The sequence below is a fragment of the Oncorhynchus mykiss genome, chromosome 13, assembly GCF_057628025.1.
Source record: "Oncorhynchus mykiss isolate SJ-2025 chromosome 13, ASM5762802v1, whole genome shotgun sequence".
Taxonomy (NCBI): domain Eukaryota; kingdom Metazoa; phylum Chordata; class Actinopteri; order Salmoniformes; family Salmonidae; genus Oncorhynchus; species Oncorhynchus mykiss.
Window position 1 is genome coordinate 63,734,310 of NC_143034.1, and position 20,230 is coordinate 63,754,539.

General features: G+C 40.9%; 2 protein-coding genes across 2 annotated transcripts; both read left to right on the forward strand.

The window, feature by feature from the left end:
* Positions 1–730: 730 nt before the first annotated feature.
* Positions 731–10,250, forward strand: LOC110486808 (E3 SUMO-protein ligase CBX4). The gene is made up of 5 exons (XM_090194462.1): positions 731–1,182; positions 1,282–1,325; positions 2,220–2,285; positions 4,914–4,980; positions 6,482–10,250. The coding sequence occupies exons 1-5, from the start codon at positions 838–840 to the stop codon at positions 7,913–7,915; spliced, it is 1,956 nt and encodes a 651-aa protein (XP_090050588.1). The 5' UTR covers positions 731–837; the 3' UTR covers positions 7,916–10,250.
* A 6,996-nt stretch (positions 10,251–17,246) lies between these two features.
* On the forward strand, positions 17,247–19,993 carry LOC110486816 (chromobox protein homolog 8). The gene is made up of 5 exons (XM_036941538.2): positions 17,247–17,509; positions 17,642–17,685; positions 18,063–18,128; positions 18,288–18,354; positions 18,913–19,993. The coding sequence occupies exons 1-5, from the start codon at positions 17,441–17,443 to the stop codon at positions 19,789–19,791; spliced, it is 1,125 nt and encodes a 374-aa protein (XP_036797433.2). The 5' UTR covers positions 17,247–17,440; the 3' UTR covers positions 19,792–19,993.
* Positions 19,994–20,230: the final 237 nt, after the last annotated feature.

The window sequence follows — 20,230 nt, forward strand, 5'->3', positions numbered from 1 at the left end:
TCATGAAAGTCAAAAGGTAAAGTCAATAGGCAGTTTATGGTCGTCATTGAAGAACATGACGCATAGCCTAGCCTACTGGGGTCGCATTAAACCAATGCCCCTCTTCATTGAATTGTGCCCATTTCTTTAGGAAACCTTAAAATATGACCCAATTTCCCTTTGAATATAGTAAAGTTATTATTAACATTTTCAGCATCCACAACAACACGTTTACATTAATCTGAAGGTTGACACGTGTTGTCCCACTGACCAATTTCGGCTCTTAGGCTTCATTATGAAAACTCTTTCATAACGTATTTTGATTAGCAATTCTTGAAACCATTGTATAATGTATCTATTACATTTACAGACACGATCATCGTATCGACAGGCTCTTATGTGCCTAACATTCGGAGAACACTTTGCACCTGCGTCTTATATTATATTCTGTTCAATTCCTTTCTATTCCCAGCAAGTTGATGATACAAATTGCCAAGTATAATTTTTTGGGAAAATAGACTATAAAGCATCAGTAGCATGTTGTTATACACCTCTGAAAAGTCCTAAACATGAAACACGTTCTCAAACTACATTTTTGTATTTTATTTTTCTAAATGGCTTTGGAAGATTCCAATTCAACATACATATTGTGCAGATCGAATGAACCTGGTATAGGATACATATTTAGTCAACAAAGGTATGGTTTGCTCGTGGATGTAAATTATACAGTAATGGATTATCATTTCCATAGCTGCCTGTCTCTTGCAGCCCAACTCTGCTCCACACACACCGAGCGGGTACAAACCTCTGCCTTTCACCTCCCCCTCTTCGCTCTGACGTCATGTGCCTGGCTATTGCATGAAGTGTTCTTGCAGCCTCACTAGTGTGGACTGTGGATATCTTTCTGCTTACTGCCTTCGAGCCAGGACCCAGCGAGAGTGTGTGTGTGAGAGAGAGAGAGGAGAGGGCAAGAGAGCGACAGAGAGAGCGAGAAGGAGCGAGAGAGAGGAGTGGTGGAGGGATTACAGTTTGGTTTCTTATAACTGGAAAATTACCAAAGGAGAGAACGCACCGAGTGAACGAAGGCATCAACGTATTTCAACGTTCGTTCGCTTCAAACGGATTCAAGCCAGAATGGAGCTACCTGCCGCGGGAGAGCACGTCTTTGCGGTGGAGGGTATCGAAAAGAAGCGCATTCGGAAGGTAAAACTTCTCTCCAATGCACATTTCAATAGCGTTGAGCTCAATTAGAATGTTATCGGTTTTCTCACCAAATCTCTCTCTTTCTCCCTTCTCCTACAGGGCAAAATAGAATACCTGGTAAAGTGGAGAGGGTGGTCTCCCAAGTAAGTGTGAAACATTGTATTGCTCATATGATTTTAAATGCTCGGACACACGATAGTACCCATATGTGGATTTTGCAGGCAGCAACCGATTTTGTTTTTCAACAAAAAAATCCTCGCTCGAAAGGCAGCTACGGGGACGCGCGCGCGAGCTAAATAGAGATAGAGGGGAGCGAGAAAGCCAGCGAGAAAGAGAGGGAGAACGATACGGATGCCTTCACTAATTTATGCGAGGGAAGGGGGTAGGCACAGCCATGTAATCCCGTTTTAATTATTTCTGCACTGCCAGCGAATTTACGAGACAGTGGTGTTAAAATGGCCGACTGTAACTCGGTGCACAGTGCAAAGAGTATTGGTTTTATACCGTTCGCGTTTGGATAGAGCAGGGACCCTACCCTGTCTTTTGAATGGTGTACTGCTCTCTCTCTCGCGTAGCCTACTTGAGACATACCCAGGGTTATTTGCTATGGCAGGCATGATCCGTATTGGTTTTGGAATTGTCTTCCCTTGCCAGACATAGTGAATCATCCAAGAGATGAACCCATTAGTAGGCTATAACACATTTTTGGAACATGCTGGTGTATAGGCTACTTTACGCATGAAGACTACTGTAACGACGTTGTGGGCTAGAGTCAAGGATAGTATGTAATTCATAAACTGACAAGGTACAAATCTGTCGTTCTGCCCCTGAACAGGGAGTTAACCCACTGTTCCTAGGCAGTCATTGAAAATAAGAATTTGTTCTTAACTGATTTGCCTGGTTAAATAAAGGTAAAAAAACATAAAAAAATAACCTATAATATATTGAGACAACCTTAGCCTCTATATTGTAAAAGGGAATAGCCTATGTTGTTTTTCTCAACATGAATTACATATTGTTTTCTGTTCTTTCTACAGATACAACACATGGGAACCCGAGGAAAACATCCTTGACCCGCGCCTTCTCGTGGCGTTCCAAAACAGGTGAGAGACCTTGGATATGGCCTAGCAGCCTCGAGTTGAGTCATGACCTTATATGGTCACGAGAGGAGGGGGGCGGTGGGTATAGCAGCGCATGTTATTCATACACCACACCGCCTCCCATGGGGGGATGTGTTTGAATGTTGGGAGAACTCCAAAGACACGTTTATGGATTGATTAGATACACGCACGTGTGCATAGTTTTAGGATTAAATTCTGCATTTTAATAGCCTAGACTATTCCATGGGTTGTTGTCAAGGTCTGGGTCTCAATGAGTCCATGCTCCACTGCATGGCAGTTAATGTAGGCTAGTCCTATGCAAAGAACTGCTACAAAATAAAATAAACTTGAGAAAAATAAACGGAGGAAGATGTTGTAATTAGACATTCGGTGTGAGGTTGTCCATCAATAAACTGTGTAAATATATGTATAAAGTCAATATCCTTCATTAGCAATCTTCCTATTGGCCTAATTTACCCTCTTTACGGCCCTATTGTGTAGCCTATTACAATCGAAGACTTGGGCTGCTGTCAAAAGTGAGCCAGTATTGGAGGAAATAACGGCGCGGGGATGCCATTGTGAATGAACGACGAATTTGCGCATATAGGCCTAATACTATTTTGATAGTCTGGTCCCTGTGAGTCAATTCATGAATATGTCATTGTGAAAGTCCTTATAATGACAAAACCACTCTTGTGTAGTCGGAAACATGGGCTGATTTCAACAATTAGCTTTAAGATTCAGGCGACGAATGATTAGGCCTATCGTCTGGCTACATTCAAACGCAATGGGGTATTTTAAACCACATTTTATTTCATAACTATTGATCGGAATACTCTTTGTATTAGCTAAAACCTTTGGAGTATCTATAAGAGTTGATTATAGGCAAGGCTGCATAAAAGTATCATGTCTGTGCGAAAGCCTATAGGGCTTAAACAATTTTGCGCCGCAAATTCACAAATAGCCTACATCACATGCAATGTCATGCATACTCGATTGCGTTAATGACCACATATGTCGCAATCATTTCACTCCAACAACGTATCACAACAGCATTGCGTGGTGCAGGCGGCTGGTCTCTCTCACCCACTGGATAACCTAGGCTACCCGCCCCAAAGGCCACCACCACCAATCCGTGCTTCAAGTCGGTGTGGGGACAGGGAGATGCATAGAAAGCTGAAAGCTTAAAGTACGGGGGATGGGTATCACATTTATGGAAACCGTAATTGACATCCACTGCTCTCCGGCATTTCCAGTTGGCGACCTCATATTCTCCAGTCCCCCGGCGGCCTTGTCTGTGTCGGCTGGACGGTCGGTCTCAGAGCGCTGCCTCTGCGCTGTGTGGGGAGGGAAGGAGCAGGCCTGTGTGTTCGGCTCGCTCTGCTCTGGTCCCGGGGGATGGGGGAGGGGAATCGACATGGGAGGTTGTAATTGCCTGTAAAATCACACCACGTTATTGCTTTATGGTGCAGAAAGTTCACGGGGACTGGTCGTGTCATCACGGGTTTGCTCAGTGTTTTGCTTAAACATTCATACCGTAGCATAGAATACCTACTACATTAATGCTGTGTGTTAGCCACATGCGCTAATGCACAGCGGTGCGGGTGCGTCGAGTCCAGCTGCCATTGGGCTAGTGGGTCATATTTATGAGAATGTTATGACATAAGGCCTCAACCAGGGAGCTATTATTTCATATGGACATGACTGTGCATATGATCACAACAGAATAATAACGTCCTGCACAGCTCTCTCTCTTCTTTTTGTGGGAAGAGTTTTGTAAACCCAAACAAATATAATGTTATTCTTGGTAGGCTACAGTTCTCTGGAATCTAGTTATACATTCATTTATTCAGTGAGTGTAATTTACTCGGGAATACAACCCAATATATTCAAATGTGCATAGTTAATAATAGACCATTGTGTTCACCTAATCCTTATGCAGGGTAGATGCTGTTGTGCTGCAGTTATTTCATTTTCAGTAAACCTTACTTCAACCTTGTATTTATTCAATTTCATACACACCTTGTCACCTAATCTTTATGCAGTGTAGATGCTGTTGTGCTGCAGTTATTTCATTTTCAGTAAACCCTACTTCAACCTTGTATTTATTCAATTTCATACACACCATGTGACCCTAATTAGGATTTGACTGTGACAGAACCATAGGGAGGTGTAAGGACTGGCGGTGGGAGAGGATGTGGAAGAGAGGGGGAGATTCTCCCCCTGCTGTAGAACTAATTGAAATCCTTCATTATAATGAGAATATGGAATGATGGGCATATTACTATGGAGAGAGTTATGCAAATACAGACAGACCAGAATGCTTTGCAGCATGTCACACACGGGTCTTCATTAGCCTTCAAAATCAGAATTCCACTTTTGACCTTGAAGAGATTATTTCAAAAAGAAATTGGTCTAGAGATGCTACAGAATTATTAATAAGACCAATAGAGAGATATATTTGCAAACTTAGCTCTGTTTGTGCACATCTGTCAATGTGTACAGTTCATTAATATTTTGTAAAGCTACCAGTATGTAATACGTCAAACATCTTTTGATGACACAAGATGATGTTTCCTGCCAACCTCCACCCTCATGGTAAATATATGTTTGTTTCATCATCTTTTACAGAGAGAGACAGGAACAGTTGATGGGATATCGTAAACGTGGACCAAAACCAAAACATCTCTTAGTCCAGGTAACGATCATCATCCCCGCCTTATTGTCCATATTGTTTTTATGTTTAATAGTTCCATTTGTTTAGAAATAACAGGAATTTCAGTCAGCCATTCTGTTGCCATTCTGTTGCCAGAGAGAGAGAGAGAGAGAAAGAGAGAGAGAGAGAGCAGAAGTTCCTGTAACACACCAGTGTCAGGTGTTTTGGAGATCCCTGTCATTATATCTGTGGTTATTTTGAGTAGATTTACATTAGGAAAGAGAGAGAGAGGTATGGGGCCCTCCAGCTGGTCTGACCTACACACTCATCATGAAACCCAGTTTGTTGCCTCAGGCTCTGGAAGTATTGCTTGAGCGCATTCATTTTATTTTATGCTAATAGCCACATGTGCAAATGGCTGTTTCCCTTTTAAGATTTTACAAGTGTTATTTTCTCCTCCCCAAATGAATAACCATGTTGCCTATGGGAAATTTGGTATGCCATTCCATTTTCACGCGAGCAATTTGTTAGCTCTAAAATGTGCCTTTTCTAGAATTATTCAAAGCAGAAGTGAAAGAATAACAGAACATAGTTCACAGTTCCCTGAGGTTGAGTATTTTGTAAGAACACACTTGGAGCCAGATTTAATTACAAAAGGCTAGTGATTTAGTGCCACTGTGTTTATTACTACGAGTAGTCAAGCCCTGAAAGACCCACTTCATTTGAAAAACAACAAAATGGCAGCCCTGCCACTTAGTTTGCTACAAAGCTGACGGATAAGGCTGGAGAAATGTAACCACTCTCAAGTTCATAGATATGGATGCAAGGATAGACAATCCTCAAAAATGTCTGTACAAAGTGGGCCTTTAAGAGACACACCACTTTGCTACAACCACACGTGGTTTGACATCAAGGATCATGCGTGACATGTCTAGTGGCACCTAAGTGACCCTGAGGTCACAGACATAGCGTCTTCCTCCCCTTTCTGAAATAGCATTCTCATGGCCTGGGGGGTGGGTCATGCATGGGAAGTGGAGAGGGAAAGAGGGGGGAGGGATCTGAGAAGATGGAGGAAGGAATCCCAGACCGAGAGCACTGACTGGATGCTCTCCTCACACAAAGTTATAGATCGGTTGTCTGTGTCCTTTATGCCAGGTTAGCCAAGAACTAGAATGTAATGTTCCGATAACATCTGAATCCCAATGTACAAATGTAGCCATTAGCCAAGGCCTGTGTGTTGCATTTAGGCTTACAGTATGTGGATAATTTATGCAATGATATTGTATTCTTGTGCTCCGACAATGTCTTGAATTACCCTTGAGGGGATTTATAATGTCCTTTTGAATTGGATTGGATTGCTGGCTACGGCTAAGGACTAGTTATGAGAAGCAACATAGCATAAATGTAGACTTAGGATAGATTTCTGTTGGTTATCTTTTGCCTTTTCTATTTCCCTCATCAGTTAAACCCGAACAATAAAAGATGAAAGGAGTGCCTTCATTTTTCAGAATAATAACCTTCCATTGTCTTCCGACTTTTTCAGCTTCCCTCGTTTGCACGGAGATCCAGCATCCCTGCTGGATTTGAGGAGACGTCTCCGGAGGCCGAGAACTACCTCAGGTCAGACCCGATCCAGACGCACCGCTCCCAGCCCCAACAGTACCAGCTGAACAGCAAGAAGCACCACCAGTACCAGCCCAGCAAACAGGAAGTCTCAGCGGACCAGCTGGGCAACGGGAAGAAGAAGTTATTCTATCAGCTCAACAGCAAGAAACACCACCACTACCAGCCTGACCCTAATATGTACAACACCCAGTCCACCAGGCCCAAAGACATGGTCAAAGGTCAGGAACCCAGTCCGCCCACCAATCCCAACCCTGGGTGGAACCTGCCACCGGCACTGCAGCAGAAATGGGTTCGCGACAAAAACACGGGCTGCCTGAGCAAAGTCAAAGACGTGACGGTGGTGGAGATGAAGAAAGCAGCGGTGCGTGTCAACGAGGCTGAGAGCGAATGCGCCCTGAAGCCCAGCCCAAAGGAGGCAGCCCTACCCAGTGCTGTCAGCAGCAAGATGAAGATCATCAAGAACAAGAACAAGAATGGACGCATTGTCATCGTCATGAGCAAGTACATGGACGGCAACAAGGCTGGGGCGGCCAAGGGTAAACACTCTTCAGACTTGACTGGAGAAGAGAAACCTCAACACGCTGAGCAGTCAGACATGTCCAAGGTACAGGGAACCACCAATGTCCCTAAAGAGATCTGTAATGCCAGTTCCACGCCGGCCGCTGAGCATCCCAAGAAACGCTCTCCAGAAGACGGACATTTCTCCAAACCATCGCCCAGCACGGCTGAGGAATACAACACAGAGGTTGCGAGGGGCCAGGCGGACTTACCGGATGATCACCCCCTACAGCTAACCACCAACCCAACCCCTTCCCCCTGGGCGATGGATACTAGCCTCCCCACCCCTAGCCCTATGGACCAGACACGGACACTCCCCACCACAAATAACGACCGCAAACGCAAGCTCTCCCACCCCGAGGAGGACAGGGGCGCGTGTAAAACGTTTCTGAGCTCCAGGAGCATCAGTGTCCCCAGTGCTGTGCCCACTCCGCCCCAGGACAAACCCATGGACCTCCACCTCATTGTCCCCCGCCGGAGCAGCAGTAGCGGGTATGGGTATGAGATTACGGACACCAGCATCAGTCAGGAAGAACCTATGGATCTTAGCTGTTCTAGAACCAGAAAGCAACCTGAACCTGAGCCAGAGCCAGAACCGGAGCATAAGGATCCAACTGCAGTGGTACAGGAGTCAGAGACAACAACAACGACAACAACAACAGCAACAACAACAACAGAGGAGGCTAAAGAAGAGTCTGTCTTAATGTTCTCTCCTTTTATGGGCAACATTGTCATCACTGACATCACCACGAACTGTCTCACGGTCACTTTTAAGGAATACGTTTCTGTTTAACAGTCCCTGGACCTATCGAAACAGAGGACTACTGATTTGACGGCTTTATCAATATGTGTATATGTAAAAATAAACGTGAAGATTTGTACATATGGAGATTTATAATTTATAATTCAAAATCAATACATTTCTTACAATGTTTTATACTTCAACTCTTCGGTAATGTGGTTGCCAAGAAAGTGCCCTCATGGATTTCAGTGACTGCATTCAGGTGGATGTTAATTACTAGTGAAATGTCCATTATGAAATATCAAGTCATATAGAATAGCTTTTGCTGTTGTGGCTTGATGGTATATACCAAACATATACAATCTTAGAAAAAAGGGTTTGAAAAGTTTTTTTTGTCTGTCGCCATATGAGAACCCTTTCTGGTTCCAAGTAGAACCCTTTTGTGTTCCATGTAGAACCCTGTGTGGAAAGGGTTCTACATCGAACCCAAAAGGGTTCTACCTGGAACCAAAAGGGTTCTACCTAGTACCGAAAAGAGTCCTACAAAGGGTTCTCCTATGTAGACAGCCGAATGACCCTTTTAGGTTCTAGATAGCACCTTTTTTTCCCTAAGAGTTTAGCCTGAGATGTAAGCCGTTTTATACATACAGTATGTTCTACTTAATAATGGCGGTTATTTTGGTCCATAAGTAGATGATGTTGAGTAACTATGGTGATCAAAGATCCGTTTAAAAGCACTTCATTGCATTCACCTATGTGTGTATATTCATTTGTACTATGTACTGTATATGTATTCTCCATATGATTTATACGTATTTCCATTGTTTTACAATCCCCTCCAGCCAGGTGTGCTCAGTCTGAGGCTACTGTGTCATATTTCATGTTGGTGAGTTTTGTTATTGTTTGTGAGTGCAGGAGAAATGAATGGAAGAAGAAATGCAAATATGAATGTTGGGTGTGCCGGGCACCCACAGCAACATCATACAGACCCCGTTTCACCGAGGGGTGTACTCTGACATGAGATTGAAGCAAACTTCCGACAAATCCTCCAATGCTCTCGTTTGAAAAATAGAGTTACACACATATATTTCAACTAACTGAACACCGGTTTCAGCAAACCCTGTCAATCTTAGCCATGAGCTGCTACATTGCATGTTTTCCTTTTGAGAAAACAAAGTGTATAATATAACTTGCACTATTGAATTGCACGGTGGCAGGAAGGCAAACAATTTAAGAAATTAGCTCTCAGAGGTGAGTAATGATGACCAGAGTTTTCATTTATCAACTGAGTCATTTTTCCTTTAAGATAATTTCTGATTAATTGACTTGTGACCCTAATTAGGTTGATGTATTGCATGGGTGAAGACCCCACAGATGGTCTACTAAGCCCATACAGCAGGTCTATGTAGGACTATTTGTGGCAGGTCTATGCAGAACTATTTGTGGCACATCTATGTAGGACTATTTTTGCATTTAAGTTGACCTTATGACAGGGTGACATTTTTCTCCAGAGGAGGCTGGTAGGAAAGGCTTATCGTAATGGCTGGAGTGGAATAAATGGATTGGAGTCAAACATATCAAACATATGGAAACCACATGTTTGACTCCATTCCATTAATTCCATCCCATCCATTATAATGACTGTCCTCCTATAGCTCCTCCCACCAGCCTCCTCTGCATCTCACACATACAGTAGGGGCATTCATCTTAACTTGACGCTTGCTTTACAAAGGCCTGATAGATTGACATGTATAACTTCTTTGTCTTTAGCTTATCGAAGCTACCTGGGTTACAAGTCATACATGTGTATTTTCAGTGTTTCCTAACACCCATCTCTGTGCAAAATAGAAAAGCTAATTGTGAGTCGCTTATGTTTAGAGGCTGATATTTTGATCCTAACACACATGATCCAATGAGCACAAGCTCTTTTGATATTGCTGCTAAAGTTAGAGTTGTTTCTTCTGTCGTTGAAACCTTGTTGGATGTAACCTACATTACAGTCTAAATTGCCTTCGATGCACACTGAATGCAAAGCAAGAAAGAAAATGACAGATTATGGATTTACATATGATTGTTATGATGATAATGATTAAATAGATATTATTTATTATCATGATTATTTTGCTGTCCAAAACTAAGCTCACTTAGATGCCCTCTGCATTAGAGGTGGAACATCTTATACCTGTCTGTACATCATTTAGCACAACTTTGTAACGTTTTGAATCCTTTTGGTTACCATTGATTTGTTGGAGCCAGGTTACATTTCCCTGCACTTGTTGGTTCAAAGGCAAAATCATTGTTTTAAGGTGTGTTCCGATGGGGAGGGGCTGGAATTAGTACTGTTGGCACAGCTATGTTATGTTTTACAATAAAGCAAGAGAACTGACCTTTTTCTGACATTGTCTGACTTTGGCCTGCTATGGGGACATGCTGTGCATGACATTCAGTTCTTAAGGCAAATGAATTGAAGTATTATTTCAGTCAGTATGGGAAAAAATATTTTATTTTTAGACTGGCATATTGTAACAGCCATTATAATTGCCTTCAACTACCCCAAAAAATATTATATATATATATATACATTTTTTAATAATTATTCACCTTATTCTACTTATATGCCATGTGATGTTCTTTATTTGGAAACTAAAGTTAATATTTAGGCCTTGGCTGCCGACCACATTTTGTGTTTTCAACTTGACAAAAATGGCTAACTTTCCTTTAAAAAACATTAATGTTGGTAATAATGTGACCTCTGAATGGAACCACATATGAAGTTACATAAGCACATATACAATCCAGAACAAAGGGCCTTCTGTCTTAAATAACTGGTAAATAACTGTTAAATAACTACTGGGCACTTGTGTTATTACTACTTACTGATGGGTTATTTTTCTGTTGGAGCGAGACAGCTTGACCCTTGGCAGGAATGTAATCAGAACTACCACATAGAGGGGGGGTGAGGGTCTTGTGCAATATCACATTGTGATACCTCTTGTAGAAGGCTTTGTAGAATGGGAAGGAAGACCTCTATTAGACTTTCACTTCTATCAACCAAGTCTCACGTCTTTTACATGAACTTTGAATAAGACGCACGCACAGCTGCACATTTGTAGGCTGTTTGATGTAGGCTACAACTGACGTATTCCCACACTCACTCCATTTTTGTAAGAACACAACTGAGGCTTTTACAAACTCACGTGCCGTTTCAGCAATGTGTCTTGGTCTGACTACATACAAGATTTGTCCTTCTGGTAAGTTCTGTCATGGGGTGGTAGACCTCGACTTCGGTTGTTCTTTTCCCCCCACACGCATAACCTTGGCCTATCCAGTAGGCTCGTCTAATGAGCATGCAGTCGATCTATTCATAATTCGGCCTATATAATGGCCGTGAGATGCGTCAGGTTGCCTTGTCTTTTGGTGGGAGACGTGCTGTGAGAGTTATACATTTGTCAACTGTATCTAGGGTTTCCATAATGACCATTTGAGATGTATGCTTAACTCTATTTAGATGTGCATGGTAGCCTACAGTAACTCCCAAAGCCCAATTGATTGACAACCCAAATTATGGATTCGAATGCAGTTGAAAAAAAGCGCACATACCTGGAATTTTGGCTCAAAATGTGTCAATGTATTGCTTCCTGGAACTTTCGAGTTTACAGGCGGGCGCGCTTCTCAATGATTCGGGCCCAGACCAGTCAAGTGTAACAAGGAAAGTAGAACTATCTATATTGGGAGGGAGTATGCATATACATAAACGTTACATGAGCATCAGAACATGTTGAATGGCTTGTTTAGACTTCATAATATGGGCCATGACCTTGTCTATAGACCTAATCTAAAACCAGTGTAACCATTACATTGTGAAAGACCTTGGACTGGACTGGAAAACATGCCGAGGTCTTTCATTGGGAGTTGCTTATCAAATAATGTTTTTCGGCACTGGGAGTGTGCCATTCAATCTTGGAACAGATAGATATGTCAATTGATGGGCCAATTTAACACATTTTGAGAAAGGTTTTAATCGGCTGGTAAGAGTGTTGGGCCAGTAATTGAAAGGTTGTTGGTTCTAATCCTAGAGCCAACTAGGTGAAAAAATCTGTCGATGTGCCCTTGAGCAAGGCAGTGAATGTTGCTCCTGTATTAAATGTAAATTGGCGATGCACGCACATGGGGAGTGTCCGGTGATGTCCTTATTTGAAAGCATTTTTCGGGAAATAGCTGGTTCTATTAATCCTAAAAGCAGGGACAAATAAAATAATTTCAGCAATTCTCTTTTGGAATGCGTTCGCTTCTAAATTGAATTTCCTTTATTTGATCCATGCACAAAAGTCAAATTACACATTCAACTTTTTTGTAGTTTATCAAATGTTGTTTCATATTTTTGCAGATAGCTCTCATACACAAAACCAAGCGGAGTTTTTGACAAGTCCTGCACATTTCTAGAAGCGCAGCTCGGTACCTCTGAATTGCTCTCTGGGCTATATCATGCCAATAAATGTTGAAATTGTCCATAGAATGGAAAACCGTTTCGCCATAGATTTGAGCCTGATCAGGTAGACTATATCGGTGTCATATATAGGCTCACTGACATCCCTTTCCCTATGCATTTGTTGCAAGTTTGAAATCTCACTTTGGGCTTAATCACTTTGGGCTTAATCACAACTTTAAGAATTCAAAGCTCTCAAGTTTGCACTGTCCATGTTCATGGCCACATATTTTAGACATTTTATTTTGTAGGTTAAAGTGTATAACTGTATTATAATCGTGTTAATATTGCCTATATAATTTTACAATCGTCAATGGTTCTTAATCGGATATCATTAGGCTAAGAGCAATAGAGAATGGGTCTATTTTACCTAGAATGGCGGTTCTTTGTTTGGTGAACCATATAGAAAAGTTTCAATTAATTGGTTTGCGTGGCTTCATCATGCATTTCAGGAATGAGGACTTTATCGATAGGTGAATGAAGGCTACATTTCGTTTGTTGAGGCATCTACTTTCCAACTGTCCCCCAAGTAGCCTATGTGTTTGTTTTCCGTTTTCAGCGTTAAATGTTTAGATGTTTACAGCTGAAGTAACTTAACTAATGTTTATCATTTAACAATTCGGCACATTGCCAGCTTGTATCAGTCTCCATTTTATTTGCTCTGGAATCCGTTGTAGACGCAAGGGTTAGAGGATAGCTATATTGCATCTACGTTAATAAGTCTTCCTTTTTTAGGATAATATCTTGGCCCTATAGTCAAAGGTTCCATTATTCATACACAGCGTGTGTGACTTGCTTAAAATGAGACAGCCATTTTCTCTCGTCTATACCCGCATCAAGCAGCGGATCGAATGTTCGCAGGGGCTTTGCGGTGTATGAAATGGTCGCTCGGCATAACGCGCTGAGAGTTGGAGGTGTAGCCTAATAAACTACAGATTTGAGTTGTGCAATGGGCGTTCCATGTCAGTTTCAATACATAATCACATTCTGAATTTGCTAACTGACCGAAGAAGCACGCCATTTTAGTTTATTACACAGTGTAACATAGGCAAATGCAACGTTGACGTAGGCACATTTCGAGAAATTGTATTTGATCTTAACGAAAGACAGAATCACTAGTAAGGGGAACGTACAACCTTAGTTTTGGACATATGCACTTGGATAGTAAACAACAGAAATGCTTCATCGAAATGCATCAACAAGTCTATTTTCAATCAAGGTGTTAGGTGTGGATAGCAAATTCCCAAAGGTGCAAATAATACATATCGGAAAATAGGTTTAAATATATCTGGAGTTGGACATACTCTTGTAAAAATTGGCCCATAAATTGTTCTTCTGCTGTCTAAAGGATAACCTAATGTAGTTCCAGGCAGAACACTTTTTTGGTTCCAGGTAGACCCCGTTCACCCAACAAATTAACCCGCAATGAATACTTTAAGAACCCTTTTGGTGAAATTGTTCTGTAACTTAAAGGGGTTCTATATTTGGGAGAGCCGAATAACCATTTATGATTCAAGGTAGCCCAATTTTGCCCCATACACACAGTCATATAAAGCGAGGCCACTTGGCGGTCAATTTGAAGAATATATAATTAGGCTACAAGACGGGCCATTGAACTGGAACAAGAAAACACACACAGGACTATCTTTACAAGTGAAGGACATTAAAGAAATAGCCAACCTCAAGATCGCATAAGAGATCGCATGACTCTGAGATGACTCAGCTTTCTGTAGTCAAACAGAAACCTCGTTGTACACGTTGGAGCATATAAATAGAACAAGTGCGATGTTTCACATTCCCCCTTTATCACCACACCACAACCTTCCAGTGCAGCCAGCCATTGCTGTATCATCTTACATTTACAGACGTAGCCTACTGCAAGGCGTATTTGCCATGAAGCCTAGGGCGAACAACAACTAATAACACCAATCAATTCGAATGACTGTTTTGTGTATTTTTTATGAGATTTTTTAAACACTTCTGATGGGGGCCAGTAGCATACGCCTATATGCCAGTCTAATTATAAAGGATTCACAAATAAGTCAATTAAATGTAATTTGTGAAGATTACATTTATTTTGTGTTAAATCATGGCCAAACACTAATATAATCCGCCAAGATGTATTTGCAGCATCGTTGTTGAATAAACACGAGAGAGAGAGAGAGAGAGAGAGAGAGAGAGGCACTGTAAATTCAGTTTGCTTCGAGGCTGTGGTTCTTCTTCTCGAGCTGAAAACATACATGTATTTTATGTGTGTCTGTGGTTTTCCTCTTACTCAGGCTACGCGTTTTGCACAACAGATAATGTCCTCCATGAAAGTAGGACAGCGATCAGCACTTGCGAGTAGTGAGCTGAGTAACCGCGGTTGCCCAGAAACGAGCGAGCCAATAATATTTTACCAACTCGCACTGAGTATCCATGTATGGCTGTCGCCATTGCTGCACTGCAGTAAAGCTGAGACCAATCATCGAGACCACAAAATATGGAGTCCTGCAGTTAGGTGTTACCTAGGTTTAACGCGTTCCCTTAAATGTAGTCGTTTTAATACCCACATTGTGCTGAAATGTCGGTATCATGGTTTGAGCGTATCAAAATGGTGGTGGCATATGATTTCCAATGCATCCCATGCATCTTTTGTCCGCTGTTCTTTGTCTCCTCGTCCGTAATAAGGCTACAGTGGCCATATCTACGTGTTATATTGAACATGTGTTGTTGGGTAACAGTGTAGGGCGAAATAATCTGGCATCTGAAGGTCAAATACGGAACAAATCCGATGTACATTCTGCTCTCCCCTTCGCATAGGCTCTAGAGCCATTCCACCAAACAAACGAGCGTTTTCTTTCCAAACCCGAAACATATTGTCGGTTTGATGAACCGCTAAGGCGTTATAAACACTATATTTTCACACATTGTGCACACTAGCCATGCTTTGTATGCTATTCAGTAATATACTGTAATTGTGTAACAGCAGGCTTTCCCTGTTTCTTTTGATATTGTGGAAACGCCTGAGTAATTTAGTCATATATCAAATCACATTGTTGACAGAAACGCTCCATAATTTCGTTATCATACAAAGTTGTAAAATAGCTATAATGTAATGTTTAGTATGATATGTAAGTCTCTCTCGCGTTCTCTCTCTCCTTCTCCCTCTCCCCCTCTCCCTCTCTCTCTCTACCTCTCTCTATCTAAATCAAATTAATACATATCTCGTTGTCTCATTATATTTTCATAACTCGTATGATTCCTTCTGGTAACTATGCCCATTTTCTATAGATTATTCTCTTACTTGTACAACGTAGTTGTGTACAAAAAAATGCAGGCTACAGTTGATTACTTGATTTTTCCCAATTTCCTTTTCTGAAAAAGTTTAACCTTTGATTTGGACTTGTATAACACTGTACTCTAATAACTTAGGCCTACTCTTAAATACATTCAGAAGATAACAAACATGGGTTTTCGCAGTTTGATCTTTATGTAATTCATAGCCCTGCCTTCATTACTCTTTATTTTTCACTAAAGAAAGGTTGTAGTTTGCATGGATCAAGGGACAGAACTCAAGGGGTTTATATTTTTATTAATTTGTTTAATAAGTTACCTAACGAGGACTGATAGCCACATTTGGTCAAATACTATAGGTTTCAAATGAATGTGGGTTTCTGTAGGATATGTTTCAGATCTCAGAGTTATCTCTTTATTATAGGAGGCGTAAATCATATTATTCTTTGCTCATGTATAAAAATTCCTTATAAAAACAAAATCGTTATGAAAAACACAAAGTCTAAAAACTTTTGTAAGTAAGTCTAATTATTAAAACATGTATAAGTTCATGAGGCAATTAAAGCAACCATAGCGTCTTGATAATAATAATAAACAATAACATTCGTTATAGTAAATACAAAAACTGGTATACATTTTTAACAAACCAACATAATTTATTTGAAGTAATTTGGTTATTTAGCAATGTATTAATATTGTTATCATTATTATTAGTAAGTATACAAATCATTATTGTTATTACCTTGTGCTAGATTATGTTATATGTCATTCTCATGTCATTCTTTTTTCCAAAGACCTGTTTATTCGCGTTATGGCTATGTTATCATATGTTCACATTTCTATGGCTTAGTTGTGTTTGAAATATTTGATCGTTTTCAGTTGTGTTTACCTATTCATCTTCAGACAGTAAAACTTCAAATTCAACTCTTCTTAATTTGACTTTTAATTGTTTTCATCAATTCATAAATCTTCAACTGAATTCGTTTTTTAAAAACTATCGGAAGACCAAAGAGACCAGAGATTCAGCACCCCACAATAAAGTAAATTACCTATGAAAAACAAACAATATCTTCATGAAAATGATACAACTTGAAAGGTCAATTTTAATGGACCTTTATAGAGTTTAGCCTCACGTAGTTGGACATTAATGAACAATAGCGCAAGATTATAAAATAACATACTTTCCCATCTCTAGGCTACACATAGCTGCTATCCTATGCATTTGTATTTAGATTGGTGCATGGGATTCCTGGCAACTAGCTTATCAGTTAGATTCGGTGGAAATACAATCGAGCCTCAAGGTCATGTTCTTATTGATTCTCACTTTGATATTTTCATATCAATTAAATGAATGCTCTTTTTTATATTTCTAAATGCCGATGACTGGCTATTTAAAGATCTGTTCAAGGAAATAGTCACAATGCAAGGTAAGAGGTTGGGTAGACTATACAATGAATTTAAATTAACAAATTATTTTCAAATGGATAATACTTTGGTGTGCCATAGTCAGACGGTTATTTATTCGCTTATGCCAAAGACATTCCTGCGCACAAACCAGACAACCACCAAATCAGCGTCATTTCCTTAGACTCAATAGGAATTGACTCCTCCCCTTCACTTAGCAACCCAGAGCACGTAGCAACAGCTGAGCCAATGCGCTCTACCAGATACCGTCCCACCGACTGCGGTGCTTGGCAACCCATATAAAACGTGATGACGTCTTCCTCTCTGAGCGTATTATGGGATGTGTGGAATTAAACAGCGAGGGCAGTATATAGAAAAATAAATAGCTTATAAACGAGGTTGAAGTAAACATGGAGCTATCGGCTGTTGGAGAGCGTGTCTTCGCTGCCGAGTCCATCATCAAACAACGCATAAGAAGAGTACGCAGTTTATTTTCGTTACACATCCGCGTTTCTAACAATAATGTATGCTAATCGTGTGTTTCTGCACCATCGCAATGACATCGACAATAAGTAGGCCTAATTCTCTCCCTATTTGTTGTTATATTGCAGGGTCGAATGGAATACCTTGTGAAATGGAAGAGCTGGTCTAAAAAGTGAGTAGGCTACACTCTGGTTTGGAAGCTGACAGCAGAGCTTCCAGCCTGTCGTGTTATCTCTCGAATGCTTGTTTTTATGTGCACCAACGTGTGCTCATGACATGTTAAGGCCATGTAACCGAGGCTTGTTGATTGCGTAAAGGGCATGGTTTTGGTAACATTCGCGTACTTTGCTTAGGCTATTTTAACGCACAAACACACGACAAGAGTGTTGCTAACATTAGCAGATTGCTACCTCCACATACGTCGCTGTCCGCAAAGGCAATGCCATAATGAAAGCAACGAGATTCTCAGCCGATATTGTTTCATTTGGTGAACGCTTTCGCCACAAATGTGATACTCTTCTTACGCTACCGTATCGTTCTTTTGGATAGATATAGCACCTGGGAACCAGAGGAAAACATTCTAGATGCGCGCCTCTTCGCTGCGTTCGAAGAAAGGTAAGGTTTTGACAGCACAGCAGGCCTCTTCTGGCAGAGTGCGAATATGTCATCTTGGGCTATCCCCAACAGACGACACGCATTTAACAACTCAAATATGACTCAATTATTTCGAGCGAGTTACGTTTCATACGAAATTTGTATGTATTTATTTCACAGGGAGCGTGAAAGGGAGTTATTTGGGCCTAAGAAGAGGGGACCGAAGCCGGAGACATTTCTGCTGAAGGTGGGGGAATTTAACAGTGACTGTCATGAGTTAGTTAGTCCATGTTTCAGTCATATTTCTTTTCTTACTCATCACCTATGTTTTCCGACAATTGAATCATGAGTCTTGTGGTCTGATAGAATGTTAGACTACAAAATGTCTGATATTCAGCTAATAAATAGATGAAAGTGCAACATTGTCTGTTATCTTGCTCTTTAATTTGTAATTTTTTTTACCTCTGCTTTAATTTCCGTTTTGATGTTATTGTTCAAGCTCCAAGTTGAATAAAGTAACACACGTTTCCAAGTTACAGTGGGAAATAAATGTATCGCAAAAGAGTGAATGCATGGGGCTTACTTTTTGTTCAAACATTGTCATTACCAACCAAATTGGCATCATTGTAATAAGGATTTTGGTGTAGGGAAATGGCATGTGGATGAACAATGTCAAATAGGCTATAGGCCTATTTCGTTGTTGGAAAATATCTGCAATGATACAGCTTATTAATAACAGGATTTAGCCTTCCAAGTACATGTTTATGAACCCCCATACTTATCTAACTTGACCACCTTTATACAGGCAAAGGCGAAAGCCACAGCAAAGACTTATGAATGCAGAAGAGAAATGCCAAGGGGGATTCGTGTTTCATACCCTGTTCCGATGCCTATGATTACACCGAGAGCTCGAGAAGGACTACGGGCTGTCGTGCCCACAATCTTTCCCCCTAGCACGGTCAACCGAGGAGAGAGCGTGAGGGTCAGACTGCCAGAGACTGAGAGAAGGCCGCGACCGGCGCCTCCGCACCCATTCATGGCTGAGGAATTTGTCAACATCCCTAGAAAAAGGGGACCTAAACCCAAGTTGCGTTTACGATTCAACATGGAGCCAGACAGCTGTCCAACAGAGGAGCCCGCGAAGAGGAGTCGGTTAGAGGAGCAGCAGGTCCCATACGGTCTGTCTAAAATGTCCAGACATTGTCATCATGAAGGCGAAACATCTAAGAGAAGTGTCATCCAGTTGACACGCAGGTTTCAAGAGGGAACGAGCATTGTGCCAAAATCAAACAAAACTCAAAGACTGCTGGGGACTGTGTCCCATCCTGGCACCCATAGCCATGACGGTAGACTCCTCCATAAGGCTAGACTCGATCAACAGAGCCGCAGGACTTTAGAATGCCCTGGGGGCATGTCTGTCCCACACCCCAAACTGAAACATGTGTCCACCAAAAACCATTTCTACAGAGCCAGTGACTCTTCTTCATCCATGCAACAGTCTAGGCCCATTGTTGTCGCCAAATCACCTGCATCGAGGAGTTCTGGAGAGCAGTCAGCAGTGTCTTGGAGGCCTTGTCTGGATAATGTTGAGAATGTGGTGGTAACCGATGTGACAACAAACTTTTTGACAGTCACCATCAAAGAGAGCAGCACAGACAAAGGTTTTTTCAAAGATAATAGATGAAATGAAGTCAGTATCTGCTTCACATAACATGACTAACAATGCAACAGCTATTTGTAAGAAGTTAGTAATAGCTTAATCATGATCATTTGAGATACATTTTCTATAGGCCTAACTATATCCAGAGTTGTATGTTTAATATGTATTATGTCAAAGTATTTAATGTAATAATGACAAAATTAAACATGTCTATCTATATAGTTTATTTGGATAACTATTTCATATTTTCATTTAAACTTTTAAATACATTAATTAAGAGTTACATTTCCTCACCTTCTAATGGGGCTTTCAATTCAGCCTGGTTTAAATGTGGTAGGCTATAGAGGTATGTAATAGCTGTTATTTAATATAGCAATAAGGACTTTCCCTAATGTTTCATACCATTTTCTGTACACATTTAAAAAATATATTTAAAAAATATTTTCACATTTTGTATTAACAG